General features: G+C 38.6%; 1 protein-coding gene and 1 pseudogene across 18 annotated transcripts in view; one reads left to right on the top strand and one right to left on the bottom strand.

The window, feature by feature from the left end:
* ENOX2 (ecto-NOX disulfide-thiol exchanger 2) overlaps positions 1–24,505 on the top strand; it is a 277,671-nt gene that overhangs the window by 239,568 nt on the left and 13,598 nt on the right. For all 18 annotated transcript variants that reach the window (XM_016943964.3, XM_016943962.3, XM_063804882.1 and 15 more), the window contains one exon: positions 5,342–5,456. In XM_016943964.3, coding sequence (XP_016799453.1) covers positions 5,342–5,456 — 115 coding nt within the window. The remainder of the gene's footprint in view (positions 1–5,341; positions 5,457–24,505) is intronic.
* LOC129138729 (SREBP regulating gene protein-like) lies at positions 15,692–16,298 on the bottom strand (annotated as a pseudogene).

Here is a 24,505-nt window from a genome sequence, read left to right as displayed (position 1 = left end):
GCCTAGATTCAAAGCTAAAGCTTTGATAATGTGTAAAAACTAGAGCCATAACAATAAGCCCTAGGAGATATCCTCTTATATCCTCCCTCAGATGCGGTTTTACACCATGGGGCTAGAGGAAAAGGGACTTGGTGATTACTAGTATTCTTGTAAAATGAAATACTGTGATTGCTAAAATAACTTTCTTTATAGAATTACAGGCCTACCATTCCAAACTCTGAAGAACTGTTTGCAGATAGATATTCAAATAATCTGCATACCCTTGGTTTAGGACCTATCTGTACTAACACCAGCTGTTGGCCTTCAGCCATCAAAAAACATACTAACACAATTTGGATAAGCCTAATTTGTATTTCCACTATGTATCATATAATAGACATTAATTAAGAACCTGAGTTTGTACTTTGCTTCATTATATTAAATGATATCTCATAATCAAATTTCTACATAAGTGTAGAAGCTATCTCCCTATCCTCTGCTTTCCATTCCCTTGTCTGATCTCTTCACCACCAATTTTCCTCTTAATGTTGAAAGTCTTAGGCTGGGCATGGTGGCTCATGCCTGTAATCTCAGTACTTTGGGAGGCTGACACAGGCAGATTGCTTGAGTTCAGGAGTTCGAGACCAGCTTGGGCAACATGGTAAAACCCCATCTCTACCAAAAATACAAAAATTAGCCAGGTGTGGTGGCCCACACCTGTGTTCCCAGCTACTTGGGAGGCTGAGGTGGGAAGATAGCTTGAGCCCAGTAGGTCGAGGCTGTAGTGAGCCATGATCACACCACTGCACTCCAGCCTGGGCAACAGAGCAAGACCCTGTTAAAAAAAAAAAAAAAAAGAAACTCTGGCTAAGTAGAATTTTGTTACACATTTATTAAGAAACTGATTTGTCTGGTAATCATGTTCCTATCATAAAACATGAATAAGATTAATTTAAATCCACATACATTTTTGTGAAACTATAGTTAGATAATTAATGTATAACAATTTATGATTTGCTTACTTTATGATAAATCAAAAATGTCAGCTGGCACAGAAGTGGTTCTTTTCATGTATTTTCCTGTCTCCGATTTCAGTTTTATTCTATATGAAAGTACATTGTTCCCCATTATAGAGTAGTGTGTGAATTTCTAAGCTTCAGAAAAAGTTATCATTAGATCAGACTCAGTCATTATAATGTGTTTCCAGAAATCACTAACAGTTCATTGTTGAAATGAAAAATATCACAGATCTACTGTGGGCAGGAGAATGGTATAAAAACTTTAGGAGGGCTATCTTACCTTTTTTGTTGTAGTCTACCAGTGATGTGACCCAGTCAGTTTCAGGTAGAGATTTACAAATGCAAATTGCTGAAAAATGTTTCCACATGCCATCACCATTCTTTTGGTTTCAGCACTGGATTCAAAATGCCAGGATGGAAAATGGGGCAAATCTGGGAGACAGCTATTTCCTTTGCTGTCTGCTCTTCAGTGGCTCAGAGTTTTTCCCCTGCCTGCACCTATGTCCAAACTAGGTAGAATGCCTTCCTGGGGTTCATGTCACCTTTCAGCCCTTCACTCTGAAGGTATTTGTTAGGGTTTCCTTCCCAAAGTAGAGCTTTTCTGATCCAACCGGAGAATATAGAAGACAAGTAGCTCAGACATCAAGTGCTTTAAGGGAAAGATTTTCAAAGAATTAAAACCTCACTCCTTATTTTTAGGAGTACTGTCACTTACTAAATGTTCCCCATAAACTTACTTTAGTATAGTACTCCATAACCTCTGCTGCTCTCTTTACCTTTTATCTCATTCGTGTGATATAGTATTGGGTATTTATAGAAGAAGAAGAATATGAGCCTGAGTTTCTTTGTAGCTAGAAAGGATTGTCTAGTGGGTAGGGGGCTCTGAGCTCTGCCAGTTTGCCTGCCTGACTGAACCACTTAGGGAAACATACCCCTTAGTTTTTCTTACCCTTACTTTATTATCAGTTAAAGCAACTGGTGATTCTTATTCCTGAAGTACTTTGAAACATTTAGGTAAAATTTGTTCATAGGTCTGTTATATTTCCAGGGATTTTTGAAGATGTGAAAGACTAGATAAGCTGTATCACATATTTTTTTAACTTTTTATGTTTCTAAGAAGAGATTACACTTTTTTGCCCAGCTGGAAGAAGAAAGATGTTTTGTGGATGCTGAAAAGCTAGAGGACATGTCTTAGCTCTCAGATATTCCTGCCCTGGGACATTTCCCTAGAAGGAACATATTTTACTCTTCTGAGAAACACAATAACTTTCTCAGGGTTATGTGACATGTTTGTGAATTGAGAGTTGGTCTCTGCTTATACTCTCCAATAGTCTACATTTTTGTTAGGCAACTAGAAAGCCATGACTTTTCCTAATGCAGTAAGTTGTACAATATTCGAATTTGCCAATGTCAAACTTCATTATAATCACCTTTCCAGTAACAGCTCTTTGATGATAACTGAAAATCAGACTCCTGAGATAGAATGAATTCTCAGAAATGAGAAATTCCTTTATTGTTCTCTGTATAATAAGTTTGAATAAGACATAGCAAGTCTCTCTCTTGACACAGCCCTTTAAAGTTCATTTTTCTCAAGCAAGTCATTATTTTTTTCTATTTTAAGTAATGCCCCTGAAGCACATGGGAGAGTCTATGTTAGCATCTTCTTTTTCTATTCTTAACTATCAGTGATGATACTAAATAGCTCACTTTTTAAAAAAAGAGTCTTTTATTTATTTTTAGTGAAAACTTAACTTGAGATAGAAATCATTATTTTTCCTGATAAAATGAATAAAAAGGAGGATGTTGGTTGGGATAATGACTACACCATAAATTATTTAAAAATCCATTTGAAACACATATAATTCCCCTAAATGGAGGCAATTTTCACAGACAACTTCGGATATTTCCTGTGTACAGCCCAGTACAGGCTAATCCAAGCAAGGAATTCTCAGTTCAGTGCTGAGGAGCCTCTGACAGGCATTAATTGGCCTCTAAATGATTGCAAGCTGCTTCAAAATGCACAGTTGTTGTGCTTACCTTTTTAAAGTGACTTTTATCATGGGATCTTAATCATTTTCAGTGTTCTTCATGCCTTCCTGAAGGTCTGTGTTTATATCCATTAGCACTTCCCTTCAGCCTGAAGAACTTTCTTCAGCATTTTCTATAGCATATTTCTATAGCGCAAGTCTATTGGTGATGAATTCTTGCATTTAATTTTGTCTGAAAATATACCTCAGCTTTATTCTTGAGAGAATTTGCCTCTGAATACAGAATTCTGAATAAATGGATATTTGTATTTCTTCATGAACTTTAAATATATTATTTCACTGACTTCTGGCCTTAAATTGTTTCTGAAGGAAGTCAAAGTATTCAAATTGTTGTTCCCCTCTGTATAATGTATTGCTTTTCTCTGGCTGCTTTCCAGAGTTTATCTTTATCTTTAGCTTTCTGCTGTTTTAATATGATGTACTTTTTTCACACATATCGTGCTTGGGGTTCACTGAGCTCTTTGAATATGTAGATTAATGTCTTTCATCAAATTTCAGAAATTGCCAACCCTTATTTCTTCAAATCTTTTAAAATTATTTTCTTTCTCCTCTTTTCCTGCAATTTTATTTACATGTATCTTAGATCTTTGTAATTTCACAAGGTCCCAAGGCTCTGTTTTTTAAAAATATTTATCTTTCTCTGTGTTCTTCAGATTGGATACATTTGTTTTGCTCTCTCTTTAAGTTCTCTCATTATTCTGTCATCTCTATTCTACTTTTAGGCTCGTCTGGTTATTTTTATTTCAGGTATCATTTTCTAGCTGTAGAATCACCCAGATATGGTAGTTATCAGACAAGATTATAAAGCAGCTATTATAACGATTCTCAGTGATGTAAAAGAAATATGCTCATAATGAATGAAAAGATAGGAAATCTCAGCAGAGGAATAGAGATTTTTTTAAAGAATCCTTGGTTCTTTTTATTTCCAGGCAAAAGAATCCTTGGTTCTTTTTATTTTCAGACAAAAGAACTCTTGGCTCCTTTTAAATGTTTCTATTCCTCTGCTGAGATTTTCTATCTTTTCATTCATTATAAACATATTTTCTTTACATCATGAGCACAGTTATATTAATAGCTGCTTTAGTTTCTTGTCTGTTAAATTACCACATCTAGGTGATTTCAGTGTTGGTCTCTGTTAATTGTCCTTTCTTTCGGAAATGGGCCATATCTTCCTAGTTTTTCTGTGTCAAGTAATTTTGGGCTTTATCCTAGATATTACAGATATTATGTTGTGAAGACTCTGGATTATGCTATGTTCTTTCAAAGAATGTTGACTTTGTTTTCGTTTGTTGTAACGGTCAATTTACTTAGTTGGATTCAAGCTGGGAATTCTATCTCTTGGATGGCCAGCTCAGTTGTCATTTCAGTTCTTTTAGCCTTAGCTGTGCTGTTGGGAATCTTCCTTGTGCTTTCTTGGCTTGGGTCTCATGCAGACATTTGAGCAGATCTTATATACAGAATTTAAAGTTCTTTCCCCCTGCCTCTATTGTCTCCTTTCTGGGATTCCCTTCTTACTTTCCAGTGGCTGTAACTGCCCTGAACTCTCCTTGAGTTCTTTAGGCCATAAAGACTATGGGCTTTCTATTAGAAATTTAGCCATCTTATGAGGTGCTAACTCTGGTCTACCCTCAGACTAAATTGCCCTTTAAAAACTGAGAGACTCACCCTATGCTATTCCTTTCTTCCAAGTGTCAGCTTCTCTTCAGAATATGTCTGCTTTTGTTCACTCTCCAATGTCATCAAGTAGTTAATGGGTTTTGTTTTGTGTTTTGTCCAAAGATTATAGTTATTATCCATGGGAAGGTTGGTCTGGTAGAATATTACTCCTGAAAGCTCATCTTTGCTGTAACTTCTAAAACTACAAAAACTCAATTAAGAGTTATGTTGAGTAAAACTATAAAAAGACAGAGAAGAGAATGGCAAGCAGCAAAATTAAAGGGTCCAGCATGGGGAGGTGAAAATGGCAGAACCCTTAAGGGAAAGTCCACAAATCCATGTAAGAGGTAAAATGTCTTTCATGGCCAAAAATACTGTCTAATATGATAGGAATATAAGAATCATAGACTCCTGGAGCTCTGGGTCTGGAAAGAAAGCCTAATGCAAGACAGAGTATAACCAAGTCTGCTTTGTCTGAGACTGTTTTACTTTCAATATGCCTCTTTGCCTTAAGAGTATTTGGAGGATTTTTTTCCTAATATGTCAAAAAAAATGCTGCTTTATCTTATCCTTAACTCCATTCATTTCCTCAACATTTTCAAGGAATTCCCACCTAAAAAGCATACTTTTTAACCTTAGGAAATTCGCAACATTCATAATGATGAATTAATGGGAATCAGGCGTGAAGAAGAAATGGAAATGTCTGATGATGAAATAGAAGAAACGACAGAAACAAAAGAAACTGAGGAATCAGGTAAAGATAATTCTGTTTTCTTTATTTAATAAACATGTACTTGCAGACATGATATTTTCAAACTTTTAATACCCAGTAAGGTATGGCCATCAGCCTATCAGCCTGGATACCAGCTAGAAATAAGTGGCAAGGCCATATGTGTACATACTGGCTGATTATCAGCTCTGTGGCTACAGGATTTTCTGTGGTTTTCACTTATCCATACCTTGCATTGAAGTGCCTAATTAAAAGTGGACTTTCTTTTCCAAAAAGTGCTGGGCATTTAAGCAGCTGTAACCTAGTATAGTCAGAACCTCACTGTGAGACAGAGGCCGTGTTACAGGTCCTTAGTAGGACCCATAGGGCAAACTTTTTGAACAACAGATAATACCCTCCCCTTCAATTTCATAATAAACTATCTTGGATGGGAGAATTACCATTGCAGATAATAAAATAGCCAGAAGACTACTCTTTTTAGGCAAACCATTCCAGACAATCTTAGGAGTCAGATTACAGGAAGGTACAGTGGAAAAGCCACTGGACCTAAAGTTGAAACACCTGAGTTCTAGTCCGAACTCTGTCCTTCTTGACCTAGGAGGGACTTCTTCCCCACTGAGCCTCAGCTTCCACACTTGTAAGGAGTACATTATAAAAACCATTTAACAGCCAGGCGCTGTGGCTCACGCCTGTAATCTCAGCACTTTGGGAGGCCGAGGTGGGTGGGGATCACCTGAGGTCAGGAGTTCGAGACCAGCCTGACCAAAATGGCAAAACCCCATCGCTACTAAAAATACAAAAAATTAGCTGGGTGGGTAGTGCATGCCTGTTATCCCAGCTACTCGGGAGGCTGAGGCAGAAGAATCCCTTGAACCTGGGAGGCAGACATTGCAGTGAGCAGAGGTCGCACCATTGCACTCCAGCCTGGGCAACAAGACCAAAACTCTGCCTCAAAACAAACAAACAAAAAAACATCTAACAGGGATTTTGTGATGGTTAAATGAGTTCATTTATTTAATAACTATTACATGCTAAGCACTATACTAGAGATTGGAGATATAGTTGTATACTGTTCCTGCTGTGTGTGTGTACATGTGTGTGCGTGTGTGTGTGTAAAAGAGAGAGAGAGAGATTGTAATTCAAATCTGAATTTCCTGGTTCCAGTGCTTGTATAGTGAAGTCAGCAGCTCTATAGCCACTTGAGTGGTCTTAGAATTTTTACTCGAACAGAAACTCTGAAGGAAAGAAAAACATCAAGTCACACTTTGAAAAAGATATTTATTAGCTATTACATCTGAATTTTTTCTATTTTTGCCATATGTTTGAACCCTAAACATACAAACTGCTATCTATATTGAATAAACCCTTTGTAATCAGTGGTTAGCTAGCATTTTCAGGATAGTCAATTAATTACTGCAAATAAATACTGTAAACTTATAGTCAAAATAAACACAGAGTTGAATAAGAATTGAACTATTCAAATTATTTAAGTGCTTAGCTAGGATGTTTTATAGCTGATTAATCTTTCACTTGTATGATTGTTTACACCTCAGTATCTACAGTATTGTACACAGTATTTAGTCAGTGTTACCATGAAATAAATGCTGCCGTAAGTTTAAGCATCCACTTGATAAATTGCTGAGTTTGTGGAGTTATTGGAGGAGGAGAGGGGAATATGGGAGACTCAGATTGAATGCACTTACTAGAGTTATATAATTGCATTTTGCTTCTGTATCTCTTTTGAGTTAAAAGCTGTATTGGCTACTGCACAGAATCTTATTCGTTTAGAGACTGGAAACTCCCTGACAGATCATCTTATAGCTATTTTCTTTCCTGTTCCACATGCCAGGATGCTGCTTTGTCAAATAAAGCTATCTACAATAGACTTAATGGAGCTTACCAAATAGCTTTTCTCCCAGAAGGTTTCAATTCATTTTAATTCAAGGACTTTTGTGCATTTTTCTTCCCCTCGATTGTATCTAATTCTGTTATCTCACTTCTGTAGTACTCAACTGCAGAAATCCCGCTCATTGTGAGCCAGTGAAAAGGTCTTCAGTTTTTATCTAAAGTGGCTACATGTTTTAGCTATCATTTGGTTCCAATTAAAAGCTTAAGCAACGAGATCTCAGAGTTGTTGTTGTTTTTTTTTTTTTTTCCTCTGTCCATGCTACCAAACTTGAATTGTAGGAACCTATGGCATGTTTCTGGTTAGATTTTACTTCCCGAAGAAAGTAAAACCAGCCTAGAAGTCTCAGTTATCTTTCCTTGGAGTGCCACAAAATTTCTGTTATTTGAGAGACTCTATATTAGCCAGCCCATATTTGTGATGCAGTACTTTAAATACTCTTGCCATGGAAGAAAGGACTGATGTACACAAAGCAATCTATTGAAGAGGGACAATCACATCAAAGCAAATCATGATAGTGTAAAATTATTTCATTATCTTGTTAGCCATGATGGAAAGTACTGTACCCAGTAAACATAAGAAAAGCTCTTCCCTTTCAGCACCCATCTTCTGCTCTGTTTACTTAGACTAGTGGTTCTCAGACTTGGTATACTGAAGAATCATTTGGGTTACCTTTACAAATTCAGATGTCTAAGCTGCAGAATCTGATCCAATAGGTCTGTAATAGGGTTGAGGAATCTGCATTTTATCAGCCATCCTAAATGATTTCGATGCTGGTGGTCCAGGAAGCACATTTGGAAAACATGGACTTAGACTAATTCTCCTTCATTGTTCTGGCCAAAGTTTTCTGTTCCCTTAATATTAATCTAATCTCCTTCTTCCTTCCCCACCTTTTATTTTCCATTATTTCCACTTCAAGAGTTTGGCCAATTAATTAACAAGCACTATGTCCTATAAGCTGATGGAGATAGAGATATAAATATGTGTAAATCCACACAAAATTTTAGAAATACCACTTGCTGCTAACATGGAAGGTACTGATTAGAATGCAGCAGGGCAAGAGATATCAGGTGTGGGCCAGAGTTGTCACAGTCAGTGAAAAATTGATCAGGGCCTTGAAAGATGAACAGGTTTAGATGATAGGAAGATAAGAAAGCATCTTGATGGTGGGGGGAAGGGAGGGAGTAAAAGGGTCGGGGCTCAAAGTGGGAAATAAGCATGATGTATATAGGGGACAAAAGACTGAGTAGAGTAGATGGGTCCAAATTATGGAGGGCTATGTATGCCAACCTTAGATTTCGCATAGTAAGCAATATGCCACTATAAGCACATCTTGTCTGTGGCGCTAATATGGTGAAAGCAACATGAATTATACATTTTAAAAGATAATCTTCAATTAAGAGAGTCTAACCAGATACTTTTACAGGAAGTGAGATGTAAAATGCTGAAGGGTGGGACCGGAGTGAAGGCAAGAGGAACTGAGACAAAAATGGTAGAAGAAAAGGAGGCAATGGATTGAATGAGATTAAAGATGCTAGGAGTCATTTTCGAGGAATATACCTAAGTCTTTAGTGCCAGATTGGATACAGATGATTAAGAAAAGGAAAAAGCCAGGAATGAGTCTGTGTTTTCTAGTCTGAGAGACTGGAGACCTGTTGATTGTATTGGTTCACTAGAGATGTCATAACAAAGTACCACAAAGTGGGTGGCTTAAATGACGGAAATGTATTGTCTCACAGTTCTGGAAGCTAGAAGTCTGAGATCAAGATTTCAGTAGGGTTAGTTCCTTGTGAGGGAGAATCCATTGCATTCCTGTCTCCTAGTTTCTGGTCATTTTCCAGCAATCTTTGATGTTCCTTGTCTGGTAGATGCATCATCCCAATCTCTGTCTTCATGTTTAGATGGTGTTCTCCCTGTGTGCATGCCTGTTTCTATGTCCAAATTTCCTCTGTCAATAAGGATACCAATCATATCAAGTTAGGACCCATCATAATGACCTCACTGTAATTTGACTACCTCGTAAAGAACCTGTTTCCAAATAAGCCAGATTCTGAGAGCTTCAACATATCTTTTTTGAGAGGACACAATTCAAACCATAACAGTAGAACTGACAGAAATGGACTGATGGATGGGACTGATTTGCGGAATATGATGAGATGAACTGCAGATAGTAGATCATTGAGAAATGGGCAGAAGGGGTTTGTATTCAAATTAGAGTTGAAGAAACTAGAAGGAATAGTAGATGGTAGTGTAGAGGTATCGGCTGAAGCCCTGAGAAAATTATTAAATGAATATGAAAGACAAGTGAAAGAAGAGCAAAAGGTTGAATACAGAATTTGGGGGACTATCCACAATAAGGGAGAAGGAAAGAAAGAGGAGTTTGCAGAGGAGTTAGAAAAAAGCAGTTCTGAGAGGCTGGAAGAAAACTAGAAACGAATTGGGTTGTGGAAACCAAGAAAAGTTTTTATAGAAGTAAGTAGTCATTGACATTAACAGATGTTACAAAGAAAATCGGAATTGAGAGAAACAATGCTGGGCAAGAGCTATTTTAGTAGAGTGATAGAGGTAGGGGCCAGAATACATGACATTAGTAAAATAAAGTAAACAAATACCATAGATCAAGAAGTTGGGTACTAAGCAAAAGGAAATATGGATATTATAAATGGCAACTAGAATCGATAAAGTTAAGGGTTTTTGTTGTTGTTGTTGTTGTTCAATAAAAAGGAAGGAGGCAATGGAGAGTATGAGATTGAAGATGCTAGAAAATAAAAGAATACTATGGAAGTGGAATCTTTGAAAGAAGAAAGGGAAGGGATCCATATTCAAGTAGCGTTTACTTTAGAGAGGAGAGAGCCCTCTTTCTCTGAGACAAGAGAGGGGAAGCTGAAAGAATATAGGTAGCCCAGGCTTCTCCATATACTAAGAGATTGTTTATTCATCACAAAAATGATTTGGAAATGAGACCACGAGGAGAAGGGAACCGATTTGGAATAAATGCTATGGGCAGTATGGAAGGAAGAAATCAGTGAGAGGTGAGAGACCCATCAGCAGGGGCCAACATGAGTGTGTATTGATGTAGCTGCCTAGCTCTGCAACTTCCTATAAGAGTTCTCTGTGGCCCAGGATAAGAGAGAGTGGAGTCAAGTGACTGTGGGTTGGGGATTGGCATGGTAAGCCTGGCAAGAGGTTTTCAGGAAGCTGAAGCAATACAAGGCACTGAGGAGTTTGCACTGGGATCTATTCAGCCAGAAAGCAGCTAATGAACTAGCTTAGTGAACTTGGCCACTCCGTGAGATTAAAGATCCCAGCAAGGAAAGAGAGCAGCCTTGGGGTGATGAGAGGCAGTGAGGAAAATGGTAGATGAGGATTCTGTGTTTGAGATGGGAATTTAGAGATGTAAGAGGGGTAACAATGAGGTTCCAGGTGCATCCATGCTGGCAGAAGCCTGGTTGGAATGGTGACAATAACCTGTAGAGGCAAGGGAAAGCAAGGCATTGTGAGGTCAGGAAACCCACTTGAGATTTTTTGCCTGAGCTGACCTGCAGCCACCCCAATAGGTCTTATTCATATCATTTCCTGCTCTTTCTTCCCACTCTTTGTTCTTTTCAGCTTTTTCCCTTTGTGAATCACCTCAGCTCAAACTTTCTTATTAGCCTTGAGAGAAATGTTACCCACTCTTCCTTCCATAATTTTGTAACATTTTTAGCATCTCCTGTAATTAAGCTTTAAAAGGGTGGCTGACTCCCTGAATTTACTTCTACTAATTTTTTTTTTCTTGTTTTCTTTGTACCATTGAAGAGACTCAGGCACTAATTTTTTAATGGCACAAAATCATTTTTGATCTTTTGTTGTACAGAAACATGTCTGGGATTTTGCTGCTAGTGGCTCCGCTAAAAAGAGGAGTTCACAGCTGCCTTCATACTTTCATATTGCCATGATGAACTGGCAGCCTTCAGATCTGAGGAACAATTGTCATAAAGAGAAACATTTTCCCCACATAGGAAATAGCCAAAAAGGAGAAGCCAAGAACTAATGATGGCAGGATATGAATACATTCACTGTACTATGCTCTTTAGTATCAGGACTGATGGATTCACCTACTCAAACATATTATTAAAAGGTAATATTGAACTTTTCAATGTTCTGGCAATGTACAAAGAACTTCAGCTTCAGAAATGGGCCCAATTAATATTAAGTCTGTGAAAGGAAAGACTTGGTGTCCTCATTAAAATGACAAAAACCCCTCATTTCAGAGAGTGGGAAATATATTTTGTAGGTAAGGTCCCCTCAGTAGCATTACAGGTGATCACATTTTCTTTCACTTGGTGACAGGTCCAAACTGAGAAGATTATTATCTGCTCCCACTTTGCTGCAGGTATCCATCACTGCTCATCAGCATGCCCTTTCCCCCAGGACAAAAACAGTCTCTCCTCCTCATTTTCTCAGAGGGAAAATATTTTTACATTTAAACTGGAGAATACGCCTCTAATCATTCTCCTAGATCTCTGCCCTTTTCTCTTCCATGTATCTCCGTGTGACATGTAGAACATGAGCATAATTACTGGCCTGCAGTACAAGAAGAAATAAAAGGAGGAAAATGAAATATCACTATTTTGTATTGAGCCATGTGGACTGCCAGAGGACAAACATGCAAACCAAAACAGAAATTAATAATTGTTAATCTGTAGGAGTCACTTGATTTACAGAGTAACCTGTGTACTATTCAGCCAAACTCCAGCTCGAGATGCTGTCCTTGGTACTCACCCTGCAAGCAAACCAAATATTTCTTCCTCTGTTTGGCAGATAGTTAATATGCCTTTTTCTATAGAGTTTTGTATATAAAAATCATCTTCACTCATAGTATCTTCTTTTGATGTTGTGGTTGTTAGTGCTTGTCTGATGAAAAGTATCCCAGCCACTGGAAGAGATGGCAAGGATAGATATTATTTGGAGTGCTTGGAATCCAAGAGACACAAAATCTGCATAACAACAAGAATTAAAATTAATAATAAAACCAATCATAAAATGAATATGTCATGCCAAAGATCTTTTTGTAAGTCTTTAAAACTAAAATGCAAGGTTTAAAACTGCTGTATCAGGATCATTGCATGGCCATCCACAGAAAACAAATGTGGATGCTAAGAACACCTCAACAACACTAGTAGAAGATACTTCTAACCAGAACCCTTCATATTACGTTGCCACTTTCTGCTTTGGATAGACCATCTGATCACAGCAGCCTACATCAGTACATACTAGTTTTAGGAAAACCCCCATGTTCAAGGAGTTGAATTAAACCCAGCACCTCTCTAAAGGCAGCTTCCTTTTAGGAGTACAGAATGTTTTCACGCTAATATGGGTGTTTTTTTTTTTTTTTTGTATATACTTGTCTTAGTCCATTTTATGTTGCTATAAAGGAATACCTAAGACTGAGTAATTTATAAAGAAAAAAGGTTTATTTGACTTACAATTCCGAAGGCTGGAAAATTCAAGATTGAGTATTTGCATCTGGTAAGAGCCTCAAGCTGCTTCCACTCAAGGCAGAAGGTGAAGGGGAGCCAGTGTAGGCAGAGATCATATGGTGAGAGAGGAAGCAAGAGGAGAGGGGAGGTGTCAGGCTTTTTTTTTTTTTTTTTTTGATATGGAGTCTCACACTGTTGCCAGGCTGGTGTGCTGTGGCGCGATCTTGGCTCACTGCAACCTCTGACTTCCTGGTTCAAGTGATTCTCCTGCCTCAGCCTCCTGAGTAGCTGGGATTACAGGCACATGCCACCACACCCAGCTAATTTTTGTATTTTTAATAGAGACGGGGTTTCATGTTGGCCAGAATGGTCTCAATCTCCTGACCTCGTGACCCACCAGCCTCGGCCTCCCAAAGTGCTGGGATTACAAGCATGAGCCACCAAGCCCGGCCAGGCTCTTTTTAACAACTAATAGAGTGAGAATGCACCCCCCTTCCCAGGGAGGGCATTAATCTATTCATGAGGGATCCACCCTTATGACCCAAACACCTCCCACTAGGCCCAACACCACCACATTAGGGATAAAATTTCAATATGCATTTTGCTGAAGAAAAATAAATCATAACCAAACCACAGCAATATTTCATCTTGGTAATGCACAAGTTCTTTCCATTCATTATGTAGAGGATGAATCTTCTCTTTGAAATTCCTTTAGATAAACCCTTCTTTCACCATTTATAGCTAATAATGTTAATTGTTTAATTCCTTCTTTTTTTTTTTGGAGACGGAGTTTCGCTCTTGTTGCCCAGGCTGGAGTGCAATGGTGCCATCTCAGCTCACCACAACCTCTGCCTCCTGGGTTCAAGGGATTCTCCTGCCTCAGCCTCCCGAGTAGCTGGGATTACAGGCATGCGCCACCATACCCGCTAATTTTGTATTTTTAGTAGAGACAGGTTTCTCTATGTTGGTCAGGCTGGTCTCAAACTCCCAACCTCAGGCCTCCCAAAGTGCTGGGATTACAGGTGTGAGCCACTGCACCCAGCCAGTTTAATTTCTATCACTTTTCTTTTATTTTCTCCTACCCAAAGTTCTTCCCTATAGGTAATTAAGAAAATTCATATCTTTGTCAAATTGCCTTTCAACTTTCTTATACATTTAATATACAGATTGTAAATTTGATCCATTTTTTTATTTTTATTTTTTCACGTCAGAGTTTGATTTAGTCCTGCTGCAAACACACAGAATCTGAAATGTTTAATGCAAATGGAATAGATTTCTTGAGATCTAATATTTTTAAAATTGCCTGACAACTTACCATCTAAGAAAACTTATTTAAGGGAGGCAAATTATTTTGGGAGATGAGTATAAGAGGTAGTAGTAGGAAGTTAAGGAAATATTGCAGAAATGTATTGGAAGACAAATATGCCCAAAGAAAAAGCTCCACTGAAAAAAAAAACATTGAATTCTGACCATAGAACTAGCACCCTGCTCCCAGGTCAATAATTTCAACAAAAATAAATAAATAAAAAAGACCTTGCTCAATCCTGAGGTTAGTGAAGGAATATAGGAGAGTTGTGTGTTAATGTGACTACTGAAATCAAAGAGCAGTACTATTCAAAGGGAATGATGTCTTGATCTTAGGATCAAATATGCTAGACCTTGAATCAGAGAATCTGCATTACAGTAGAAAAATGGGGAGTGCTTTTTGCACGTGGATTCAGGGCACACCAGCAACCTACACATGCAGCATTCTCTAAGCCATAATGACCATTCTCATCTCCCACTCAGGGTAGGAGTAAGACTCTTCTCTTGCAGCACTCTAATAAGTTGGGTTTCTTCTTCTTCCTTGCAAATAATAGGGAAACTAAACATTTATACCTATTGCACCCCCAAAGCTGAAAGCAATAAAGAATGAACACATACAGCAAGCTGTTAGGTACATCTCTGTTTAGGAATTGCCTCAACATTGGGTTTCTATTGACAGAACAGAAGAAGTTGCCTCTGATCTTCCTCAGGCTCCCATTGTACCCTGGCTTAGCAGCCCACAGTTAATTTTAAGTGGCAAAAGAAAATTTCTCCAGGATGAGAAGTTAGATTTCTACTAAAACAGTGCTCTCCATAGGGTATATGAGCACATTCAACTGTCACTAGAAAAGAAACTGAGGGAGGACACACGGTGCCCACTGCTAGAAATCTTGCAGTTAGATTAGAATGGAAGAGTGTCTGAGTTTTTACATAATTTTAGACATCAGGATATGGCTAACAGGTTATGTTCAGGGCCTACGCTTGATACTGTCAAAATACAAACAAAAATAACTGCCTAGAGAGAACATCCATGTCCTAAAAGACAAAACATTTTATCTGGGTGAAGGGATGACTTAACTCGTGAAACTTGAAAACACAGAACAACAACAAAAATAATTTCCTTGAACATACTCAACTAGAAGGGCAAGGCATTTTCCTACATAAAACATTATAATTTTCCCACTACTCCAAAGGAATCCAATAAATAATTTTACAGTGAAAAGGCCTGGATCAAACCTAGAAGTGACACCAGTCCCCAACGAACACAAGTCACAGGTCCCTGTGCAGGTCTCAGGGTGGAGTCATGCAAGAACGCCAACACTGCCATGAGCCTGGCCTGCGGTTTCATCTTTCCCAAATGGGACCAGCTGGAGGGTACAAGCTGCTTTACAGAAGAGTTCTATCTGGTAAGCCCGGGTCGTGAATGAAGCCAAAGATGACAACACAAGAAGTGGTCAAAGCCAAGGTTTCCTAACGCTGCCTTTGTCTTCTTCCCACGGCCTGGCCTGAGTGCTGAAGCTGGGCCCCAGGAGGGGAGTTCTTCAGTGGGGCCTCCTCACCCAGGCTGGAGTAAGTCCACTGGCCTATCATGCAGGGAAGAGCTCTGGCAGGCTTTCTCAGTAGGAGTACTTTGCTATGGGGTCCCAGTAGGTGTTCTCATGCTGCAGGCTCTGGGATGAGGTCCTGCATTTGACCAGGCACAATTCCAAGTGATCTTTGACTGCCATGGAGAGGTTCTGGAATGCCACAGCTGCTTGATTGAGGAAGTGCTCCAGGAGAAGTTGCTTGCTGGACTGCAGGCAGCAGGAGACACAGTACTCAGCAGCCATTTGGCCAGCAGCCATCGCAGCAGTACTGCTTTGTGCTAGGGACGTTGACGTTACAGCAGCCATTCACCAGCAAATCCTTCCTCTCACAAACGTAGCTGAGTTCATCCGTGATGAGGTGTTTCCCTTGAATGGAGTTGTGGCACTGATTGCTGGGACGACTGCTATTGCCCAAGTTAAACTACACTTTCCACGGGATGGGCTGATCATGGTCTTGAACCTGCAGGGGATTCCTCTCTCTCACTGCCCTCTCCTCCTGCCTGGAGGTGGTGCTGAGGAAGTAGACAAGCGACAGCCCAAAGACCAGGGCGAGAACTCACCTCTTCCGCAGAAGCCGGCGCCACACCATGGCTGCTAGGTTCACCATCCCAGCGTGGATGTGGGGCGCGGCTGCTGGGGCATGAAACGCAGCAGGCCCAGCCCTTAGGTGCTGGGCAGCCCCATCCCTCCAGGCGGGCGCGGGCCCCACGGCCTGCGGCCCAGTCTGCTTTGATCCATTTTAAAAATGTCTCTTTTTCTGGGTTTTGTGTTCTGTTAGTAATCAAAAAAGGTATAAACTACAAATGTTTCCATTAATTTGGCATGTAAACAATAGAAACTAGTGGGATCATATTTTTTAAACCATAGTCATAAGCCTGAAACTTGATTTTCTAAATTGTATTTCCTGGACTACAATGAAACTAGTGTTATTGACCTCTTGAATACCTATGGAAAACCCACCATAATTATTTGGTTCTCATTAAAAATAAGGTTGAAGAGACGGCTCAAAATAAAAGCCTTGCCTTTTTATCTAATTTATGTCTACCCTTACACAATTTTTTGCTTTCCACTTCATTCTACCTTTCATTCTAAAGGTACTAAATGAATGTTTGTTGAGTGAATGAAATCTTCTGATTAAATATTTTGAAATAGGCTTTATGATTTTTGAACTTGAAAAATGTGCCCTAAACCATAAATAATTACATATAACCTAAGTTTCCTTCATTTTTTAAATTAATAAGTTTCTTTTTTAGAGCAGTTTACATTCACAGCAAAATTGTACGGAAAGTTGAGAGTTTCCATATAATCTCTGTCCCTGTAAAAGCACAGTATCCCCCACTATCAACATCCTTCACCAAAATGGTACATTTTGTTACAATTGATTATAATTTGTTACTATTGATGAACCTACATTAACATATCATCATTACCTAAAGTTTATAGTTTACATTAGGGTTCATTCTTGGTCTTGCATGTTCTTTGGGTTTTGAAAAATTTGAAATGGTATGTATCCATCACTGTAGTATCATACAGAATAGTTTCACTGCCCTAAAATCCTCTGTGGTCCACCTTTTCATCCCTTCCTCCTCACTAATCACTGGCAATGACTAATCTTTTTACTGTCTCCAGTAAAAAGTTTTGTCTTTTCCAGAATATTATATAGTTGTAATCCTATAGTATGTAGCCTTTTCAGATTGGCTTTTTTCACTTAGTAATATGCATTTAATTTTCTTTCATGTCTTTTCATGGCTTGATGGCTCATTTCTTTTTAGCACTGAATAATATTCCATTGTCTGGATGTACCATAGTTTATTTATCCATTCACTTACTGAAGGACATCTTGATTGCTTCCAACTTTTAGCAATTATGAATAAAGCTGCTGTAAACATCCATGTGCAGATTTTTGTGTGGACACAAGTTTTTAGTTCATTTGGATAAATGCTAAGGAGCATGATTGCTGGATGGTATGGTAAGAGTATGTTTAGTTTTGTAAGAAACTGCCAAAATGTCTGCTTACTTTGGATTTGTTTAATTTGTTCTTCTTGTTTTAGTTTCCTAAGGTAAAAGCTTAGATTATTAGTGTTAGAACTTTCTTTATGTCTAATAGATGGATTAAATGCTATAAATTTCCCACGTAAGTACTGCTTTCACTGCATTTCACAAATTTTAATAACTTGTATTTTCATTTTCATTTATTTTAAAATACTTGTAAATTTTTCTTGAGATTTCTTTTTTAATCTATGTGTTACTTATAAGTATACTATTCAAGTTCCATGTATTTGGGGAATTTCCAGCTATCTTTCTGTTACTGATTTCTAATTTAGTTCCACTGTGATCTGAGAACACACATTGTAAAATTTCTCTTCTTTTACTTTTTAAGGTGTGCTTTATGGCCCATAATGTGGTCTCTCTTGGTTAAACTTCCATGTGAGCTTGAGAAGAATGTGTAATCTGCTTTTATTAGATGAAATAGTCTATACATGGTAATTATATACAGTGGTTTGATGGTGGTGTTGAGTTCAACTGTGTCATTACTGATTTCTGTTTGCTGGATCTGTCCATTTCTGATAGAAGGGAGCTAAACTCTCCAACTGTAATAGTAGATTCATGTATTTCTCCTTGCAGTCATATCAGTTATTCACTTGTGTATTCTAATGCTCTGTTATTAGGCTCACAAACAGTATTGGTATGTCTTCTTGGAGTATTAACCCCTTCAATAGTATGCAATGCTCCTCTTACTCCCTGATAAATTTCATTGCTCTGAAATCAGCTCTGTCTGAAATTAATATAGCCACTTCCACTTTCTTTTAATTAGTGTTAAAATGGTATATCTTTCTCCATCTTTTTCCTTTTAATCTATATGCACCCTTATATTTAAAGCAGATTTCTTGTAGACAACCTATGGTTGGGTCTTATTTTTTAATCCACACTGACATCTGTCTTTTAATTGGCATACTTAGATCAATAATTTTTTTAACTGATTATTGATATAGTTGGATAAATATCTACCATGTTTGTTGCTGTTTTCTTTTGGTTACCCTTGTTTTTTGTTTCTTTTGTCTTCTGTACTTGTTCTGCCTTTTGTATTTTTAATTGAACATATTATATTATTTCACATTTTTCTCCTTTATCATATCATTTATACCTTTTTTCACATTTTTTAATGGTTTCCCTAGATTATATACATTTACAATTAATTCAACCCCACTTTCAAATAACACTATACCATTTCATGGGTACTGCAAGTATCTTATAATAGCAAAATGCTCCTGATTCTCCCCTTCCATTTCTTGTATCATTGCTGTCATTTATTTCACTTGTCCATAAGCATACATAAATGCATACAGGAATACCTCACCTCACCTCACAGGTATTACAGGTTCCATTTCAGACCACTGCAATAAAGCTAATATTGCAATAAAGCACTCTATATGAATTATTTGGTTTCCCAGTTCATATAAAAGTTAAGTCTACATTATACTGTAGTCTTTTAAGCATAATGCCTAAAAAACAATTTACATACCTTAATTTTAAAAGACTGTATTGCTAAAAAAATATGTTAACTATCATCTGAGCCTTCAGCAAGTTGTAATCTTTTTTGCTGGGGGAGAATTTTGCCTTTATGTGGATGGCTGCTGACTGATCAGGTTGGAGGTTGCTGAAGGTTGATGTGACTGTGGCAATTTCTTCAAGTAAGACAATAATGTATACTATATCAATTGACTCTTCTTTTCATTAAAGATTTATCTGTAGTATGTAATGCTGTTTGATAGCATTTTACCCACAGAACTTTTTTCAAAATTGAAGTCAATCCTCTCAAACCCCATAACTGCTTTATCAACTGAATTTATGAAATATTCTAAATCCTTTTTTGTCATTTCAACAATGTTCACAGCATCTTCATCAGGAATAGATTCCATCTCAAGAAACCATTTTCTTTGCTCATCCATAGGAAGCAACTCCTTGTTCATTAAATTTTTATCAGGAGGCTCCAGCAATTCAATCCATATCTTTAGGCTCCACTTCTAATTCTAGGTGTCTTGCTATTCCCTCCACATCTGCCATTACTTCCTCCACTGAAGTCTTGAACTCCTGAAATTCATCAGTGAGAGTTGAAGTCAACTCCCAAACTCCTGTTAATGTTGATACTTTGACCTCCTCCCCAGAATCATGAACATTCTTAATGGCATCATGAATCCTTTCCAGAAGGTTTCCAATCTACTTTACACAGATCCATCAGAGGAACCACTATCTATGGCAACTATAGCCTTATGAAATGATTTTTTAAAATAATAAGACTTGAAAGTCAGAATGACTTCTTGATCCACAGGCTACAGAATGGATGTTGTGTTAATAGGTGTGAAGACAACATTTGTCTCCTTGTACTTCTCCATCAATATTCTTGGGTGACTAGGTGCATTGTCAACAGCAGTAATATTTTGAAAGGAATATTCTTTTCTGAGTAGTAGGTCTCAACAGTGGGCCTAAGATATTTGGTAAACCATACTGTAAACAGATGTGCTGTCACAGGAAGAGTAGATTTAGCATAATTCTCTTTTTTTTTTTTTTTTTTTTTTGGAGATGGAGTTTCACTCTTGTTGCCCAGGATGGAGTGCAATGGCACAATCTCAGCTCACTGCAACCTCCATCTCCCAGATTCAAACGATTATCCTGCCTCAGCCTCCTGAGTAGCTGGGATTACAGGCACCCGCCACAACGCCCAGCTAATTTTTGTATTTTTAGTAGAGACGGGGTTTCACCATGTTGGCCAGGCTGGTCTCGAACTCCTGACCTCATGATCTGCCCACCTCAGCCTCCCAAAGTGCTGGGATTACAGGCATAAGCCACTGCGCCCAGCCAAAAGTTTTTATTTTACATTCACTTTTTCATTCTTTGATGCTCTTCCTTTCTTTATGTAGATCCAGATTTCACAGGGTGCAGAATTCTAGGTTGTTGATTTTTTTTCTCTTAACTCCGTAAATATTTTATTCCACTTTTTATTTGCACAATTTCTGAAAAGAAGTCAGGTATAATGTTTATTTGTGCTCCTCTATAGGTAAGGTGTTTGTTTCCCTTGTGGTTTCTTTCAAGATTTTTTCTTTGATTTTCTTAAGTTTGAATATGATATGCGTAGGCTGAAGGGGTTTTTGGCATTTATCCTGTCTCGTGTTCTCTGAACTTCCTGGATCTATGGTTTGGTGTCTGACATTAATTTCGGAGAAATTCTCAGTCATTATTGCTTCAAATATTGCTTCTGTTTCTTTCTTTCTTCTCCTTCCAGGTATTTCCATTACACATGTTTCCAACTTTTGTAGTGGTCCTACAGTTCTTGGATATTCTGTTATGTACTTTTTTCAGTATTTTTTTTATTTTCAACTTTTATTTAAAGTTCAGGGGTATATGTGCAGGATCTGCAGGTTTGTCACATAGCTAAATGCGTGCCATTGTGGTTTGCTGCACAGATCACCCCATCACCTAGGTAGTAAGCCCAGTGTGCATTAGCTGTTTTTCCTGATGCTCTCCCTCCTCCCAGCCCCTACCCTCCAACAAGCCCCAGCGTGTGTTGTTCCCTCCCATGTGTCCATGTGTTCTCATCATTCAGCTCCCACTTATAAGTGAGAACATGTAGTATTTGGTTTTCTGTTCCTGTGTTAGTTTGCTAAGGATAATGACTTCCAGCTCCATCCATGTCCCTGCAAAGGACATGTCCTCATTCCTTTAAATAGCTGCATAGTATTCTGTGGTGTATATGTACCACATTTTCTTTATCCAGTCTATCATTGAGGGGCATTTGGGTTGATTCCATGTCTTTGCTATTGTGAATAGTGCTGCAGTGAACATACTCATGCATGTGTCTTTATAATACAATGATTTATATTCCTTTGGGTGTATACCCAGTAATGGGATTGCTGGATCTAGGTCTTTGAGGATTCACCACAGTCTTCCACAGTTGTTGAAGTAATTTACACTCCCAGCAACAGTGTAAAAGCGTTCCTTTTTCTCCACAACCTCGCCAGCATCTGTTGTTTTTTTCTTTTTGTTTTTGCTATGGTCTGAATGTATGTATCCCCCAAAATTCATGTTGAAACTTAATCAGCAATGTGCTATTAGGAGGTGAGGCCCTTGGGGGGTGATTAGGTCATAAGGGCAGAGCCCTCATGAATGGGATTAGTACACTTATAAAAAGAGACCCCAAAGAGCCGCTTGTCCCTTCCTAATGTGAGGACACAGGTAGAAGTTACCATCTATGAACTAGGAAATAGGCCCTCACTAGACACTGAAGATACTGGCACCTTGATCTTGGACCTCTGAGCTTCCAGAATTGTGAGAAATAAATTACTGTTGTTCATAAGCTACCCAGTTTGTGGTATTTGGTTATAGCAGTTAAAACGGACTAAGACAGATTTTCAGTTTTGGAAGTTTCTATTGTCATATCCTCAAGCTCAGGGATTATTTCCTTAGTTATGTCCAGTCTAATATTTCCCCATCAAAGGCATTCTTCATTTCTATTAGTGTTTTTGATCTCTAATATTTAATTTTATTCTTTCTTTGAATTTCTTCTTTATGCTCTTATTATCCATCTGTTCTTGTATGTTGTCTAATTTTTTCTTTAAAGACCATTGCATATTAATCATAGTTTTTTTAAAAAAAAATCCCAGTCTGATAATTCCAACATCTCTTCCATATCTGAGTCTGGTTCTGGTGTTTGCTGTATCTCTTAAAACTGTGTTTTCTACTGTTTAGTATGCCTTGTAATTTTTCATTAAAATCTGGACATGATGTACTAGGTGAAAGAAATTCTCATAAGTAGCCCTTTAGTAATATTGTGGTAAGGTGTAGAGGAAGGGAAAGCATTCTCTAGTTCTATGATTAGGTCTCAGTCTTTTGGTGAACCTGTGTCTCTGAACTGTGAACTTCACCAGTGCTTCTCAGTTTTATCCCACTCCCACCACCATCACCCCCCACCCACCCCCACACACACACCTTTGGTGGGACAGGATGGCTGAGGGGGCTGGAGTTGGACATTTATCTTCCCCCAGGTCTGTTAGGTTCTTCTAAAACCCCAGCAGGTGAGGCTCTGGTAAAATAGATTTTCCCGAGGGCAGGCCTTGTGAAGAAGACCAGGATGGTCTGCGATTTCAAAATTGTTCCTTTTCCCCTTCCCCTGCCAGAAACATGAGGAGATTTTTCTCTGATATTCACTGTAAGGAACTGGTATATCTCCTGGAGCTAAAACTTACAAATGTGTGGGAGCTCTCCAATGACTGGGTCTTCCTGGAGTTTTGTTTGTTTGTTTGTTTGTTTGTTTTTTCCAAGACTGAGTCTCACTCTGTCACTCAGGCTGGAGTGTAGTGGCGTGATCTCAGCTCACTGCAACCTCCACCTCCCAGGTTCAAGCAATTCTCCTGCCTCAGCCTCCTGAGTAGCTGGGATTACAGGCACACAACACCACGCCCAGCTAATTTCACAGACTTGTCCACACTGAGCCTCCAGCAATTTGTTAATTACACCTCAGGTTTTCCTACCCAAGGACTGGGTCCCATGGAAGTTTCTGCTCATGGGTCTTTGGTCCAGTAAATTGTGATTCTCTGTATTCACCTGTCTGTATCTCCAGTTTTGTTTTGGGGGCAGCTGCTTGCCCTGTAACCTCACTTCTCTAACAAATATAAAAAGAGTTGTTGATTTTTCACATTGTTCAGCTTTTTACTTGTTATTAAGACAGAGTGGCAGCTTCTAAAGGTCCTTACATGCCAGACTGGAAACTGGAAATCTTATGTCTTAGTTTTTACATTTACCTTTCCTCTGTGAGACGAGTCAATGCTATATTCGTGTGTGTGTGTGTGTGTTTCAAATTGTTGTTTAACAGTTATTTTAAAAGAAGTACATGAAAACGTGCATATTAAGAAATCTTGGGCCAGGCGTGGTGGCTCACGCCTGTAATCTCAGCATTTTGGGAGGCTGAGGCAGGCGGATCACAAGGTCAGGAGTTCGAGACCAGCCTGGCCAATATGGCGAAACCCTGCCTCTACTAAAAATACAAAAATTAGCCGGGCATGGTGTGGCCGCCTGTAGTCCCGCCTACTCAGGAGGCTGAGGCGGGAGAATTGCTTGAACCCAGGAGGCGGAGGTTGCAGTGAGCCAAGATCCCACCACTGCACTCCAGCCTAGGCGACAGAGTGAAACTCTGTCAAAAAAAAGAAAAAAAAAAAAAAAGGAAGGAAAGAAAGAAATCTTGAAATGCAATTGCATATTCACTAACACAACTCCATCTGTGCCTTGTATTTCTTTTTCCGGGCTCCCATATTTGTGTGCCTCCCATAACCATGTCCCTCAGCATTTGCTTTCCAGCCTGCTAACCTCTGGCACTACTTTGATTCTTCATTATTCCCCCTTACATTTTCAGTAAAAATAAAATGAGTGTAACTGAAGTTAGAATCTGACTCTTTATACAAAGCTACAGAGCAGCAGGAAATTCCGAGGTTAAGTTTCTCAATGCTGCATTCCTTAAAAACATCTGTCAGCAACATGATTGTGTAGGCAGTTGTCAGTTCAAGGGAATTGGTCCTATATTTTATTATTATAGGGCTGTTATTTCCTACATTTCAAATAAAAGAAATTGATGCTACCTCGAAATATCTTAGTTATATTTGAGGTGGAGAATGAGGAACATGATGTGAACTTTTGTGTGTTGGAATCCTAGTTCATTTATAAAAACGGGCCTGTGTGCTTTTGTATCCATCTCTTGCTGAGATGGCCAACTCAAACCTGAAGTTCTTCATCAAGAGGAAGAACCAACCTTTTTGTGATATCCAG

The sequence above is a fragment of the Pan troglodytes genome, chromosome X (genome assembly GCF_028858775.2).
Source record: "Pan troglodytes isolate AG18354 chromosome X, NHGRI_mPanTro3-v2.0_pri, whole genome shotgun sequence".
Classification (NCBI taxonomy): Eukaryota; Metazoa; Chordata; class Mammalia; order Primates; family Hominidae; genus Pan; species Pan troglodytes.
Note: the sequence above shows the minus strand (reverse complement) of the source record. Positions and strands in the feature narration are given on the sequence as shown.